At 36.3% G+C, this 16,478-nt stretch overlaps 1 protein-coding gene across 2 annotated transcripts in view; it reads right to left on the bottom strand.

Moving 5' to 3' along the window:
* LOC110466329 (bifunctional 3'-phosphoadenosine 5'-phosphosulfate synthase-like) overlaps positions 1–16,478 on the bottom strand; it is a 59,426-nt gene that overhangs the window by 35,684 nt on the left and 7,264 nt on the right. The window contains exon 1 of one of the 2 annotated variants that reach the window (XM_021522772.1): positions 2,382–2,475. The exons of the other annotated variant lie outside the window; for it this stretch is intronic. Within the exon in view, the coding sequence (XP_021378447.1) occupies positions 2,382–2,417 (36 nt within the window). The 5' untranslated portion in view covers positions 2,418–2,475. Of the gene's footprint in view, positions 1–2,381; positions 2,476–16,478 lie in introns of those variants that run through there. 2 annotated transcript variants of the gene reach the window in all.

The raw sequence follows: 16,478 nt of genomic DNA, 5'->3' as shown, positions 1-16,478 counted from the left end.
TATAAGTACAGGCTACACAACAGTGTAGAAGTTGTATTATAAGTACAGGCTACACAACACTGTAGAAGTTGTATTATAAGTACAGGCTACAATACAGTGTAGAAGTTGTATTATAAGTACAGGCTACACAACAGTGTAGAAGTTGTACTATAAGTACAGGCTACACAACAATGTAGAAGTTGTATTATAAGTACAGGCTACACAGCAGTGTAGAAGTTGTATTATAAGAATATATATATCACAACATGTTAAATGGGTTCCACACGAACTGAGCTGTAGTTGATGAACATTTTGTTTACAGCTTTTTATGTATCTGAACATTGGATGTCATACAAAGGATATTGAATATCATACATGGGGAACTTCAATACTTAATTAGTATCTCATTATTGAATTTCATACACGGAGATCTCAATATTGAATGTCATACATGGGGAATTTTAATATCTCGATATTGACTTACATTTATGAATAATTTAAGAGAAAGATTAATTATGGGAAATAGGAACCATCACAAAATAACACCCCAAAAAAAGGAAATTATTTGTCCTGATATTAAGGTGTCAAAAGTAGACCAGAAAATAACACAAGAGGCCCAATGGGCCTGCATCGCTCACCTGGTATTAATCTCACAATTGTAATTTTAAAAGTGGACTAAAATAAAGCTATAGGCAAAATATCAGTATTATGATTAAAATTCATTCAAAAGAACCTGTTATATTTTTTTAAAACATTTCACACCTGTGATTGAAAGTCGAACAAAGTCATTATGTTGAACATATAGCCTTTTATCTCAGGATGCAACTTGCAAAGTATCAACATCCTGGGAACCATGGTTATTCAGAAGAGGTTGTTTAAAGATTTTAAACAAATTTGACCCCTGTGACCTTGAATATAAGTCAAAGTCATTCACTTTACCAAACATAGTAGTCCTGTATCCCAGCATGCTACTGGCCAAATATCATCACCCTGTGCATTTTGGTTATTCAGAACAAGTTGTTTAAATATTTTGAACATATTTGCTCCTTGTGACCTTGAAAATGATTCAAGGTCATACATTTAAACAAACTTGTTAGCCCTTGATCATATTATGCTACTGACTAAATATCATCACCCTAGGCATTTTTGTTATTGAGAAGAAGTTGTTTAAAGTTTTTTTTACATATTTGACCCCTGTGACCTTGAATATAGGTGAAGGCCATTCATTTGAACAAACTTGATAGCCCTTTACTCCAGCATGCTGCTGGCCAAATATCATCACCCTGGGCATTTTGGTTATTGAGAAGTTATTTAAAGTTTTTAACATATTTGACCCCTGTGACCTTGAAAATAGGTGAAGTTCATTAATTTTAACAAACTTTGTAGCCCTTCATCCAAGTTTGCTTCTGGCCAAATATCATCACCCTAGGCCTTTCGGTTATTAAGAAGAAGTCGTTTAAAGTAAAATATTGACGCCAGACGGACGATGGAGGCCGTGCCACGGCAATAGCTCACTTGGCACTTCGTGCCAGGTGAGCTAAAAATAACAGAATTAATAGCTAACCAGAAAATAACATAATCAATAGCGAACCAGAAAATAACATAATCAATAGCGAACCAGAAAATAACATAATTAATAGCAAAACAGAAAATAAAATAATCAATATAGCAAACCAGAAAATAACGAGATTATTAGCAAACCAAAAAATAACATAATTAATAGTAAACCAGAAAATAACAGAATTAATAGCAAACAAGAAAATAACATAATAAATAGCAAACAAGAAAATAACAAGACTAATAGTAAACTAGAAAATAAAATAATCAATAGCAAACCAGAAAATAACATAATTAATAGCAAACCAGAAAATAACATAATTAATAGCAAACCAGAAAATAACAGAATTAATAGTAAACTAGAAAATAACAAGATTAATAGCAAAACAGAAAATAAAATAATCAATAATAAACCAGAAAATAACATTATCAATAGCAAACCAGAAAATAATAAGATTAATAGCAAACAAGAAAATAACATAATCAATAGTAAACTAGAAAATAACATAATCAATAGTAAACCAGAAATAACATAATCAATAGCAAACCAGAAAATAACAAGATTAATAGCAAACAAGAAAATAACATAATCAATAATAAACCAGAAAATAACAGAATTAATAGCAAAACAGAAGATAAAAGAATTAAAAGCAAGCCAGGAAATAACAGAATATATAGTAAACCAGAAAATAACAGAATTAATATAATAAACCAGAAAATAACAGAATTATTGGCAAAACAGAAAATAAAAGAATTGAAAATAACAGAATTAAAGGTAAACAATAATTAACCAAATTTAAAGTGCTGACGTAATTGAACAATTGTTTAAGATTAAAGAAGCCTACCTGATTAAAAGCAAACTGGAGGTTGAGAGCAGCCATGTCTTATCAATGGAAACTGTTTGTTAAGTTGTACACGTGGGAATAACAAAAAGACAAAAGTGTGCCTCCTATTTATATAGATACGGCCAGACCTACATTTACCCAGCTGTTACTAGTGGAGTTTGTACCATTGACAGGACTTCATGTCATCAGATCAGAGGCCTCCACAGGGAAACAATCTCACCTGGCTGAGGTAACTACCTTCCAACATTTACCAATCTACCTACAGTACACAACAAGGTCCAGAATCACAGATATTGTGGATATATCTCAGGGACATGTCCAGTAGTCAATTAACATGGCCGTCTTAGCCAACATTTCCTTGGTTTATTTTCTAATACAGGTTATGAACATTTAAATGAAAACTTGATATTTATAAGGTGTATTGTTTCAGAGTTACAACTTACTGGTATAACAGATAAAAGAGAACAAAGCTGTGAGTACACTACATGTCATTAAACCAAACAATATGTTAAGGTGTCAAACAATTATTATATTATGTAGAGAACTTGAATATTTCCCTAGCTGTCTAATGGTACCCCTTATTAGTAGTAGAATTTGCAGGTGATTAAGTAGAACAAAGGTAGGTAACTAGAACATAGGGTGTATTTCTATATCACAAGGCACAGAATCTCACCTAACCTCTTATCTGCAGTGACTGCAAAACATATTTGAACAGATTGTTGCTTTTTCCCAAGCACTAAACAAATCTGTCTTATTTCATAGGGTTCCATACTGTCATTATAACAAATATACAAGTCACATGATGAGGGGGCGGCTGTGTGTGAGTTGGGTTGGGATGAGGGTGCCCTTAACAGATTTGCTTTGTTTCACAGTGTTTTATACTATCATTATAACAAATATTTGGGATGAGGGTGCCCTTAACAGATTTGCTTTGTTTCACAGTGTTTTATACTATCATTATAACAAATATACAAGTCACATGATGAGGGGGCGGCTGTGTGTGAGTTGGGTTGGGATGAGGGTGCCCTTAACAGATTTGCTTTGTTTCACAGTGTTTTATACTATCATTATAACAAATATTTGGGATGAGGGTGCCCTTAACAGATTTGCTTTGTTTCACAGTGTTTTATACTATCATTATAACAAATATACAAGTCACATGATGAGGGGGCGGCTGTGTGTGAGTTGGGTTGGGATGAGGGTGCCCTTAACAGATTTGCTTTGTTTCACAGTGTTTTATACTATCATTATAACAAATATTTGGGATGAGGGTGCCCTTAACAGATTTGCTTTGTTTCACAGTGTTTTATACTATCATTATAACAAATATACAAGTCACATGATGAGGGGGCGGCTGTGTGTGAGTTGGGTTGGGATGAGGGTGCCCTTAACAGATTTGCTTTGTTTCACAGTGTTTTATACTATCATTATAACAAATATTTGGGATGAGGGTGCCCTTAACAGATTTGCTTTGTTTCACAGTGTTTTATACTATCATTATAACAAATATACAAGTCACATGATGAGGGGGCGGCTGTGTGTGAGTTGGGTTGGGATGAGGGTGCCCTTAACAGATTTGCTTTGTTTCACAGTGTTTTATACTATCATTATAACAAATATTTGGGATGAGGGTGCCCTTAACAGATTTGCTTTGTTTCACAGTGTTTTATACTATCATTATAACAAATATACAAGTCACATGATGAGGGGGCGGCTGTGTGTGAGTTGGGTTGGGATGAGGGTGCCCTTAACAGATTTGCTTTGTTTCACAGTGTTTTATACTATCATTATAACAAATATTTGGGATGAGGGTGCCCTTAACAGATTTGCTTTGTTTCACAGTGTTTTATACTATCATTATAACAAATATACAAGTCACATGATGAGGGGGTGGGTTGGAGTGGGGGTGCCCTAAACAGATTTGCTTTGTTTCACAGTGTTTTATACTATCATTATAACATACATATGTATGATGAGGGGGCGGTGGGGTGGGTTGGAGTGGGGGCGCCCTTAACAGATCTGTCTTGTTTCACAGTGTTTTATACCATCATTATAACATACATATGTATGATGAGGGGGCGGTGGGGTGGGTTGGAGTGGGGGCGCCCTTAACAGATCTGTCTTGTTTCACAGTGTTTTATACCATCATTATAACATACATATGTATGATGAGGGGGCGGTGGGGTGGGTTGGAGTGGGGGCGCCCTTAACAGATCTGTCTTGTTTCACAGTGTTTTATACCATCATTATAACATACATATGTATGATGAGGGGGCGGTGGGGTGGGTTGGAGTGGGGGCGCCCTTAACAGATCTGTCTTGTTTAACAGGGTACTTTACTGTCATTATAACATATATAAAAGTCACATGATGAGGAGGGGGTGGGGGGGATTGCCCTAAACAGATATTAAATACTGTATAACCACAAAAATATTTCTAGGATTTAGTAAGCCAAACTCTCAGGGCAAAGTTGAGCATTAATTCAAAATTCACCTTTTTTATGAAGGACCCAATTAGGTCACAAAAGTAAGTATGGAAATAATTTCTGGTGTTTCTGTTGCCATCATAAAGGTCCTACAATTCAAACTGTCCTATCTGACGCCCACCTACGGCGGATTGGAGTTGGGTGACCATGGGGTGATGAATTAACACAACTTCTAAGCATCATTAGTTCCATTAATGAAGACTTTTTCATTGTAGCCTTATCTGGTTCAACAGAAGAAATTTGTTTGAAACTTTGCCACTATTCCAACTTTGCCCCCAGCACCAAAAATGGGTGGTAATTAGGTTTCAGGGCCCTAATGTTCATACCATCAAACTGTCATCTTATGATCATAATTATAAATTTGGATGATTGTCTGCTTTAAATGTACAAAATATTTCCAAAAGCATTATTTAGCTTTGATTATAAACCAAAGGAAAATTTACTCCCTGCCTTCCCAGTTGGGATAAAAATAATCCTAATCAAGTTTTGATTATTAATGCTTCTGAAAATAAAGAAAATTGTACTGAAAAGTGTCATTTCTCTCTATAAACTATAGATGACCAAGGGTTAATAAAATTCACAATTTAGAGAAAGCATCTTGGAGCCTTTTCATCCATGAAGAATAACTGATTCTAGGACATCTAAGACTGATCAAAAGATTTTTGAAATTTTAGCAAATTTTCCCAATTGGAACCCATTTATCCATCTACATTTACCTACAGTACACAACAAGGTCCAGAATCACAGATATTGTGGATATATCTCAGAGACATGTCCAGTAGTCTATTAACATGGCCGTCTTAGCCAACATTTCCTTGGTTTATTTTCTAATAAAGGTTATGAACATTTAAATGAAAACTTGATATTTATAAGGTGTATTGTTTCAGAGTTACAACTTACTGGGATAACAGATAAAAGAGAACAAAGCTGTGAGTACACTACATGTCATTAAACCAAACAATATGTTAAGGTGTCAGACAATTATTATATTATGTAGAGAACTTGAATATTTCCCTAGCTGTCTAATGGTACCCCTTATTAGTAGTAGAATTTGCAGGTGATTAAGTAGAACAAAGGTAGGTAACGAGAACATAGGGTGTATTTCTATATCACAAGGCACAGAATCTCACCTAACCTCTTATCTGCTGGAAAGTTTTAGCAAATTTTCCCACTTGGCTCCAATATCTCAGATCTCAGGTAAAGGTGAGGATCTGACTTTATCATGCAATCTAATTTCTGTCCCATCATTTCTATTCTAAGTTTGAGTCATTTCCTGCTAAAAATATAGACCACAGCCAAAAGTTACTAGCTGGATTGTATTGTAAAGCTATTAACAGACAAATATGCCATACAATATATGTTTCTGATACACCAGATATCTAGGTCACTCTAAGGATACAAATATTATTGGAAAAGCAACATCTTTGTATTCACCATAATGTATGCCCCTCTTCTAACTCAGCACCCCATATAATGTATTCACTGTAACTAACAACATCCTATCTCATAAACACAACATAATGCTTAAGTGTTTACCATAACTAACAACCGATCTGTAACACAACATGTATCTTATCCTATTAACCATAAAGAACACCCCTGCTCAAATGCATCTTATTACTATATTTATCCTAAAGAACACTCCTGTTGTCATACAACATCTTATTTACCATGTTTCATAAATAACATCTGTGTCTCCCACACAACTCTTATATACAATATTTACTCTAAATAACACCTGTCTTCTAACTCAACATTGTACCTACTGTAATGACTGCCCCACCTCTGACTCAACATTGTACCTACGTACTGTAATGACTGCCCCATCTCTGACTCAACATTGTTCCTACTGTAATGACTGCCCCATCTCTGACTCAACATTGTTCCTACTGTAATGACTGCCCCATCTCTGACTCAACATTGTAGCTACTGTAATGACTGCCCCATCTCTGACTCAACATTGTTCCTACTGTAATGACTGCCCCATCTCTGACTCAACATTGTAACTACTGTAATGACTGCCCCATCTCTGACTCAACATCGTACCTACTGTAATGACTGCCCCACCTCTGACTCAACATTGTATCTCCTGTAATGACTGCCCCATCTCTGACTCAACATTGTAACTGCTGTAATGACTGCCCCATCTCTGACTCAACATTGTTCCTACTGTAATGACTGCCCCATCTCTGACTCAACATCGTACCTACTGTAATGACTGCCCCACCTCTGACTCAACATTGTATCTCCTGTAATGACTGCCCCATCTCTGACTCAACATTGTTCCTACTGTAATGACTGCCCCATCTCTGACTCAACATCGTACCTACTGTAATGACTGCCCCACCTCTGACTCAACATTGTATCTCCTGTAATGACTGCCCCATCTCTGACTCAACATTGTTCCTACTGTAATGACTGCCCCATCTCTGACTCAACATTGTTCCTACTGTAATGACTGCCCCATCTCTGACTCAACATCGTACCTACTGTAATGACTGCCCCACCTCTGACTCAACATTGTACCTACGTACTGTAATGACTGCCCCATCTCTGACTCAACATCGTACCTACTGTAATGACTGCCCCACCTCTGACTCAACATTGTACCTACGTACTGTAATGACTGCCCCATCTCTGACTCAACATTGTTCCTACTGTAATGACTGCCCCATCTCTGACTCAACATCGTACCTACTGTAATGACTGCCCCACCTCTGACTCAACATTGTATCTCCTGTAATGACTGCCCCATCTCTGACTCAACATTGTATCTACTGTAGTGACTGCCCCATCTCTGACTCAAAATGTATCTACTGTAATGACTGCCCCATCTCTGACTCAACATCGTACCTACTGTAATGACTGCCCCACCTCTGACTCAACATTGTACCTACGTACTGTAATGACTGCCCCATCTCTGACTCAACATCGTACCTACTGTAATGACTGCCCCACCTCTGACTCAACATTGTACCTACGTACTGTAATGACTGCCCCATCTCTGACTCAACATTGTTCCTACTGTAATGACTGCCCCATCTCTGACTCAACATTGTATCTACTGTAGTGACTGCCCCATCTCTGACTCAAAATGTATCTACTGTAATGACTGCCCCATCTCTGACTCAACATTGTACCTACTGTAATGACTGCATCATCTCTGACTCAACATTGTATCTACTGTAATGACTGCCCCATCTCTGACTCAATATTGTATATATACTGTATTCATTGTATGTCCTTTTCACGCTATAATTTTTTGAGTATTTTTTTCGGCTGGGATGTAATTAGACCTAGTAGATGTGCAAATAGCTCCACAAGTGGTGTGTGCCTGGCCACATCGCTTTTAACAATCTACTCAAATTAACAATCTTGAGAATTGCAGTGTGACTTATATTTCCTACACCTGTTAAAACATTTTTGGAACTAGCTGGTAAATTTTATTTTCTGCTGCATTTGTAAATATTCTTCATTTCTTTTCTCCATCTCCATGTATACATATTGTACGAACAATAACCTGAGTATTCACTGCTCCTTCTACTGTTCCATCAGCTCATCGTGAAATGACATCACAAAATATCAAATTACTGAGTTATGTAGTTTTGAAACATCAAATGGTTAAAAACATGCTAGGAGCCACGAATGGAACATCAATTGGATATCATTGCTATGTCTCAACATATTATATTGATTAACATTATATCCAAATAAATAGGATGCCAAGTTAGGGTCACAATCATCGAGAGACACCCAGGGACTGATTTATGGACATTTTGAATACTCCGTATGTATCCCTATTATGTATACCCTGGTTATTCTACAGTTAAGATTGGGAACTCATAAAAATATTATCTTGCTTGAACACCTTTCCAATAACCAATTTTATAGTTATTATAGAGTTCTAAATATGTCAATAATGGTATGTATAAGACATGCTTAGAGCTCCCTTCCCACTGAACATCAAAAGGTGCAAACTAATGGTAAAACAGCACCATAAAATATATCAATATTCCTGGACCAAGTGATACTTGGGAATATTGACCTGATATATGTGTATATTTGGTTGCTTTTTCTATCAACTGAATGAACTAGTGCCTTTTCTATGTACTTATATAGACTAAACATGAAAACTTACTTTTAATTAAATTTACAAGACAAGGAAATGACACAAGTCCAAGGACTCCACAAACGAACAGGAAAATACGATCAATTTGTAAATTAACATTTCCATTTGTAGATAATGATTTCACCCCACAACTTGTAGGTTGTTTACTGATTGGGACTTTGTTGATGTGGCAGTCTCACCACACTAACTGTAATATTGGTGGATAGATAAGTATCTATAGCTAGCGGCAGTGCCTATTATATGCTCTATTACACACCTGTACAGGTACATCCCCAGGTACTGTAACATGGTTAGACACCCTGTAGGCAAAATATCAATTAGCACATGATGTACAACACTTTTAAATGGGAAAAGATGAAACGTTTGGTAGTCATTGCATAATGAACAAACATTAAGGATTAGAATTTGAATAGTTGAATATGAGTTTGATTGAGACATCGTGGATTGTTTACTTTAAGTATTTACATGGTTTAAGTAGGACTGCCAGCCAAGCAGATCAGTGAGGACAAATTGTAAGTACCATGTAATCTTATCAGTTATAAGCTTGACAGTGCAGGTCAGTAGATAGGACATTACAATTCTATACACGTTAAACCAATACAATATATTACTTTCATTTTCATGTCAAGTACTCTGGTTAGATTCAATCTTTTTTGTCTCCCCTGCAATTAATTTACACTATCATTTATATACCTAGGATAAATATGCTACATCAATTCTAAATGCTTTCTCTTTTTAAAAGTTGTTGGCCATAATTTGTTTTAATATATAAAGCATATGTTTTGAACATTAAAGCTCACTAATATTATGAAATTTGTGAATGTTGACATCAAGTCACAGTGACATCGGTACCATCTCATTGTGATGTCAGGTAATAGTGATCATCTCATTGTGATGTCAGGTAACAGTGACATCAGAATCATCTCATTGTGATGTCAGGTAACAGTGATCATCTCATTGTGATGTCAGGTAACAGTGACATCAGAATCATCTCATTTAATGTCAGGTAATAGTGATCATCCTATTGTGATGTCAGGTAATAGTGACATCAGTATCATCTCATGTTGATGTCAGGTAATAGTGATCATCTCATTGTGATGTCAGGTCACAGTGACATCAGTATCATCTCATTGTGATGTCAGGTAATAGTGATCTTCTCATTGTGATGTCAGGTAACAGTGACATCAGTATCATCTCATGTTGATGTCAGGTAACAGTGACATCAGTATCATCTCATGTTGATGTCAGGTAATAGTGATCATCTCATTGTGATGTCAGGTAACAGTGACATCAGTATCTTCTCATGTTGATGTCAGGTAACAGTGACATCATTATCATCTCATTGTGATGTCAGTTAACAGTGACATCAGTATCATCTCATTGTGATGTCAGGTAATAGTGACATCAGTATCATCTCATTGTGATGTCAGGTAACAGTGAAATCAGTATCATCTCATGTTGATGTCAGGTAATAGTGTCATCAGTATCATCTCATTGTGATGTCAGGTAATAGTGACATCAGCATCATCTCATTGTGATGTCAGGTAACAGGGACATCAGTATCATCTCATTGTGATGCCAGGTAACAGTGACATCAGTATCATCTAATTTTAACTACAGCTACAATAAAATTGTCAGTACTAAGTGACATCAGTATCATCTCATGTTGAGGTCAGGTAACAGTGACATCAGTATCGTCTCATGTTGATGTCAGGTAACAGTGACATCATTATCATCTCATGTTGATGTGAGGTAACAGTGACATCAGTATTATCTCATTGTGATGTCAGGTAATAGTTATCATCTCATTGTGATGTCAGGTAATAGTTATCATCTCATTGTGATGTCAGGTAATAGGGACATCAGTATCATCTCATGTTGATGTCAAGTAATAGTGACATTAGTATCATCTCATTGTGATGTCAGGTAATAGGGACATCAGTATCATCTCATGTTGATGACAGGTAATAGTGACATCAGTATCATCTCAATGTGATGTCAGGTAATAGTGACATCAGCATCATCTCATTGTGATGTCAGGTAATAGTTATCATCTCATTGTGATGTCAGGTAACAGTGACATCAATATCATCTCATGTTGATGTCAGGTAACAGGGACATCAGTATCATCTCATTGTGATGTCAAGTAATAGTGACGTCAGTATCATCTCATGTCGATGTCAGGTAACAGTGACATCAGTATTATCTCATTGTGATGTCAGGTAATAGTTATCATCTCATTGTGATGTCAGGTATCAGTGACATCAGTATCATCTCATTTTAACTAAAGCTACAATAAAATTGTCAGTACTAAGTGACATCAGTATCATCTCATGTTGATGTCAGGGAATAGGGACATCAGTATCATCTCATTGTGATGCCAGGTAACAGTGACATCAGTATCATCTTATGTTGATGTCAAGTAATAGTGACATTAGTATCATCTCATGTTGAGGTCAGGTAACAGTGACATCAGTATCGTCTCATGTTGATGTCAGGTAACAGTGAAATCAGTATCATCTCAGGTTGATGTCAGGTAATAGTGTCATCAGTATCATCTCATTGGGATGTCAGGTAATAGTGACATCAGTATCATCTCATTGTGATGTCAGGTAACAGTGACATCAGTATCATCTCATTTTAACTACAGCTACAATAAAATTGTCAGTACTATATTCTGTAATACCAGAACATTTCTTAAAATGTGTACACTGGATAGAGATAATATTTATAAGTTTGAATTTTTAGTATAATATAGAATAACCCAGATAGTCCACCATGTTCAAGTGAGACATAAACTGCCTGAAATACATTCTACTAGGATTAGCACCAGGTGGCCCATCAAATCTTTTGATTGATGGTAGCTTTGTAGGGACCATCACATAAAGAATACACAAATGCTGCTTTCTAAAGCATGTTGTAAGGACTATATCTATGTAACAGATGTTATTGATTACCAAGTTCAGACACGAGATCATATTAATCACTTGCTCAGGTAAAATAGTCAACATGTAAATCTAGAAAAAAAGGTCTGTGTTTATTTAGAATTATTATTATTACAAGCTATCTGAAACATAATATATTTAAAGTTGTCTTTTTTCTGCAAGAGCAATAAAATTCTGTTTATTATACTGTGAAATGATATATAGAGGAAGACAGGTTTATGTTTTCATTCATTGTTAGTTATGTAGTCATCAAGTAACCATTCAAGTAGGATGGAATTGAAGTGTTATTCATTGTTGAAACGTTTGTCTTCATGTCAGTGATAATTTGTTGCAAGTTTTAACCTTGAGAGGACAAGGACATTTAAAGAATACTAATAGAATGTCCGCATTCGTTATTGCTCATCTTTCGCATCTTACTCGTCAGCACTTTGCATGATTACATTGCAGTAATCATCCACAGTTTGTCGGAAATTACTTATTTCCGTTAATGCCTGTCTACATTTTCTTGCTAACAAAAAGATCACTTTGATATTTAAGCAATCGTGATCAAATGTTTTCATTCTAGTTAAAAAAATCTCTAATGATGGGGCTAAACCTGGATTAAGGCCTCAGGGGTGGGGCTGAACCCTGAAAGTACTTGTTGTAGCCTATGTGTATCAATAACTTCATGACCAGCAATTACATATATGTTTACATTGGCTGTCTCTACCATTTGCGTGAACATGTTATGACCAGAGACTGAATCCTAAGGGATCGGTATGCAGTACCAGCAGGCTATCTTTATGCTAAGCAATTTGCAAGCATAGATACGGTCAAAGGGCTGAGATCTCAACCATTTCCTGATTTCCATACACGTAGTATGTCTGTCTCTTCATGGCTTTTGGGTGCGAATCTCAATATTTTCTAAACTAAAACTCAAACACCAGGGCAGAAGCTTGCTCCAAGAACTGTAGGAATTTTTTTTCGCTTTTAAACAAACCAGCTAAATACCAAAAAAATTGGGAGGTTTACTCCAAATGTTATATTTTGCAGTGAAGGTTCTGTGTTATTAGAATCAATCAACTCAGTGCATTACCTTAGAATTAGTAGTTCAAGCAATGGATTTAAACAAAGGGACGTAACTCCATAAATTTGGGAGCTAACTCTATTTTACATTCTCAAATATTCATGTCCCCTCAATGTAAGCATTAATGTACCAAAAATCATTGATAGTGCAAACAAGGTTTTTAAAGGAGCATAACTTCATCAAAAGGGGAGATATCTCCATTTAGAATGCACTATTCAACTCCCCTCAATTAAGGTATTGTGTGGACCAAGTATCATTAAAATTAGTGCAGTATTTTAGAAGTGTGAAACAATTTCTTTAAAAAATGCTAAGGCACATGCCTCCATAAAAAGTGAGAGGTACCTCTTATTAATGTTCTTAATCATATTCATTTTGTCTACAGACAGATGGACAGATAGATGCGCATGCCTGGACAGACGGACAAACCAACCACCTCATTGATACTCCCCCCAGTTATACTCTTATACATTTAGTGGCCTTGGAAATACAATTCACAAGGGTCAAGCCCGAGTGAAACACGACTTACAATGGGAAAATCATACAAACAATTGTTCTTCCTTAATCAGCTGGAGCACTAAATATCTTAATTATATACTAAAATAGAACAATAATGCAACAGTGACGCTAATCTGGCTTCCACACCATAGTTGTTGTCTGTTTCATCAACTCTGAACTCAGATGTGGTATATATCTAACTGATTTTTCTAAAAAGGCTCCACATAAGAGGAATATGGCCGGTGATACACAAACAGCCACAAGCAACAGGGTGTTTTATTTCCCTGTCATGTGATCAATAAAATCAGACAGGGATAACCTCCTCCATTTGTACGCTTTTTAATTAAACCACTTCCGGATGCTACAAACCAAAGAGACTAAAGAAATGAACAAAAATCAAATAAGGTTTGTAGAAGTTCATATTGGCAATTGTTTGTCAACAGTATGAAAACCATCAACACTGCTTTAAGTTCTGTTTGTAGTGAATGTATCGTAGCCGAACTGGACGATTATCAAAGACTAGTTAGCTCAATTGGTAGAGCATCCGTCTAGAATTACAACTGAAGGAGGGTTCGAACCCCTGTCTGCAATGCATTTTCCGATCCCGTTACATTGGTGCCTGTGACCAACCCTTGTTTCAAGCATTAGGAATACGCTTGGCAAGAGGATACACGAACCTGGGTTGTGAATAGTTTCTACAACAGGGAACTTATTTAATATAATAACCTGAAATCCAGGATGTTGCACGCTCTAAAAGAAGAATGTTAAGTATCCTCTTAATCCACACTTACAGGTGGTTCCTCAGTGTTTTAAGATAATTTTCTATTGAAAATGGTTGCATGGATATACTAAGATACAGTTGTGGGACCACACAACGCACCAAAAATAGCGTGCGCACACCGTGCATACATCGTTCACACACCGTCTGCACATCGTTCACGCATGGTGCGCACAACTGTGCGATTTAGCAATCGTTCGCCCCGTTGTGCGCTTCTCTCCGCACAACTGTGCGATTTGGTATCATTTGTAGATCAAAATTACGGAATGACAAAAATACGGAAGGCTTGTATGCGATAATGTACACTGTGTATATATCTGTAATTTCTCATCACAATAATCAAGATTATACAATTTCACAATGCGTGTTACACAGTATTACAGCGACCGTTAGGCTGTCAAGAATGGGTTTGGCTCCAAGGTAACAGAACAGGTAAATAACAATTTTATGAGTGTCCGGAGTTTTACCTGACCAGTGCCTGACACACAGAGCTGATATGCGATACCGTTTGACCGTAATGAATAGTATTTGTTATTTGCATTCGTTTGCCTATAGCTCCCCTTCACCTGGATTTTCACACCCCCGGCCTTACCCGACGAGTTACGTAAGTGCCCCAGGCGGGGAGAAAACTACGGTCCAGGTACGTGTACAAAAGGGTTATGTTTACCTGTGTATACGGGATTGTGTTGTAATTTTACATGTGTCGATTACGTTTGTTTAAAAACACAGAAAACACAATTTCTAAATATAAGAATGTATAGACAGAAAGATAAGTTTATAGATGTTGCTAGAATATAGAAACATGCGTAAACATCAAGTTTATATGTTTAAACACGAAACCGTATAAATTGTTAAGGCATTCCTCAATTTACACCAACCACGATTGTTATCGCACAACGTCCGTCCATCGTGCGCACAGATGTGCGCAAGCAATGATCGTCCAGCTTTTTATCGTTCGCCCATCGTGCACACACCGTTCACACACCGTGCACACATCGTGCGCACGCAGCACATCGTGTAACGTTGTGCGATCCCACAACTGTATATTGTGTGAACTGCATGTTTTTTTTTCTCTTTTTCTCTTCTTCATTATACAGGTTAAGTCATTCTTTTTTCAATCCGAAAGTCTAGATGACATTGATATAGACAGGCATGGGTTATTAAGTATTTATTACTTTGTAGGTAATTAGTGGTCAAGGGTTCCTTGGTGGTCACCCCAAAGTAATTAAAGAGTGCATAATGGATACTTAAGCACCCAAAAACTGGAACTAGTTCTTCATATTAAATACTGTAGTTGTAGATTATTATAGAACATTAAATTGAAATTTGAAATTAATTCATTGTATTTCATATTATTATTTTATTTTTATTTTTATTGATAAGAGAGATAAAATGAATCTATTTTAGGTTGGAATAAATTACAATGTATGGACATTTTCAAATTATTTTTAACTATTATATTTTAGAATACAAGAAAGCTAATGAAATTACATGTTAGATCTATATCTTTTGTAAATTACAAACATGTGTCTTGTTGTGACATGTAAATTTAAACTATTTTGGGCAGGAATGAATTACAATGAATGGATATTTTCAAATAAATTTTAACTGTCATTGTACAATACCAGAAAGCTGATAATATAGCATGTTAAATTTTTACTTTTTTTTTTACATGCATGTACATTGATTCATTTTGCCTGAAACTTAGGTTAACATGCAAAGAAATTGTGGATAAACTCGAAAAGGAAACTGTCAGTCAAATTTTTCAATGAAGTTTTCTAGAGTATGTATTATGAATCAATGCAAAGGATCTGAAAAACTGCCTGCTGTGTATACAACAAATGTGATGAGAAAAACTGCCTGCTGTGTATACAACGGATGTGATGAAAAAAACTCCCTGCTGTGTATACAACGGATGTGATGAGAAAAACTCCCCTGCTGTGTATACAACGGATGTGATGAGAAAAACTCCCCTGCTGTGTAAACAACGGATGTGATGAGAAAAACTCCCTGCTGTGTAAACAACGGATGTGATGAGAAAAACTCCCCTGCTGTGTATACAACGGATGTGATGAGAAAAACTCCCCTGCTGTGTATACAACGGATGTGATGAGAAAAACTCCCCTGCTGTTTATACAACGGATGTGATGAGAAAAACTCCCCTGCTGTTTATACAACGGATGTGATGAGAAAAACTCCC

Source organism: Mizuhopecten yessoensis, unplaced genomic scaffold (assembly GCF_002113885.1).
Source record: "Mizuhopecten yessoensis strain PY_sf001 unplaced genomic scaffold, ASM211388v2 scaffold1647, whole genome shotgun sequence".
NCBI classification, from domain to species: domain Eukaryota; kingdom Metazoa; phylum Mollusca; class Bivalvia; order Pectinida; family Pectinidae; genus Mizuhopecten; species Mizuhopecten yessoensis.
Note: the sequence above shows the minus strand (reverse complement) of the source record. Positions and strands in the feature narration are given on the sequence as shown.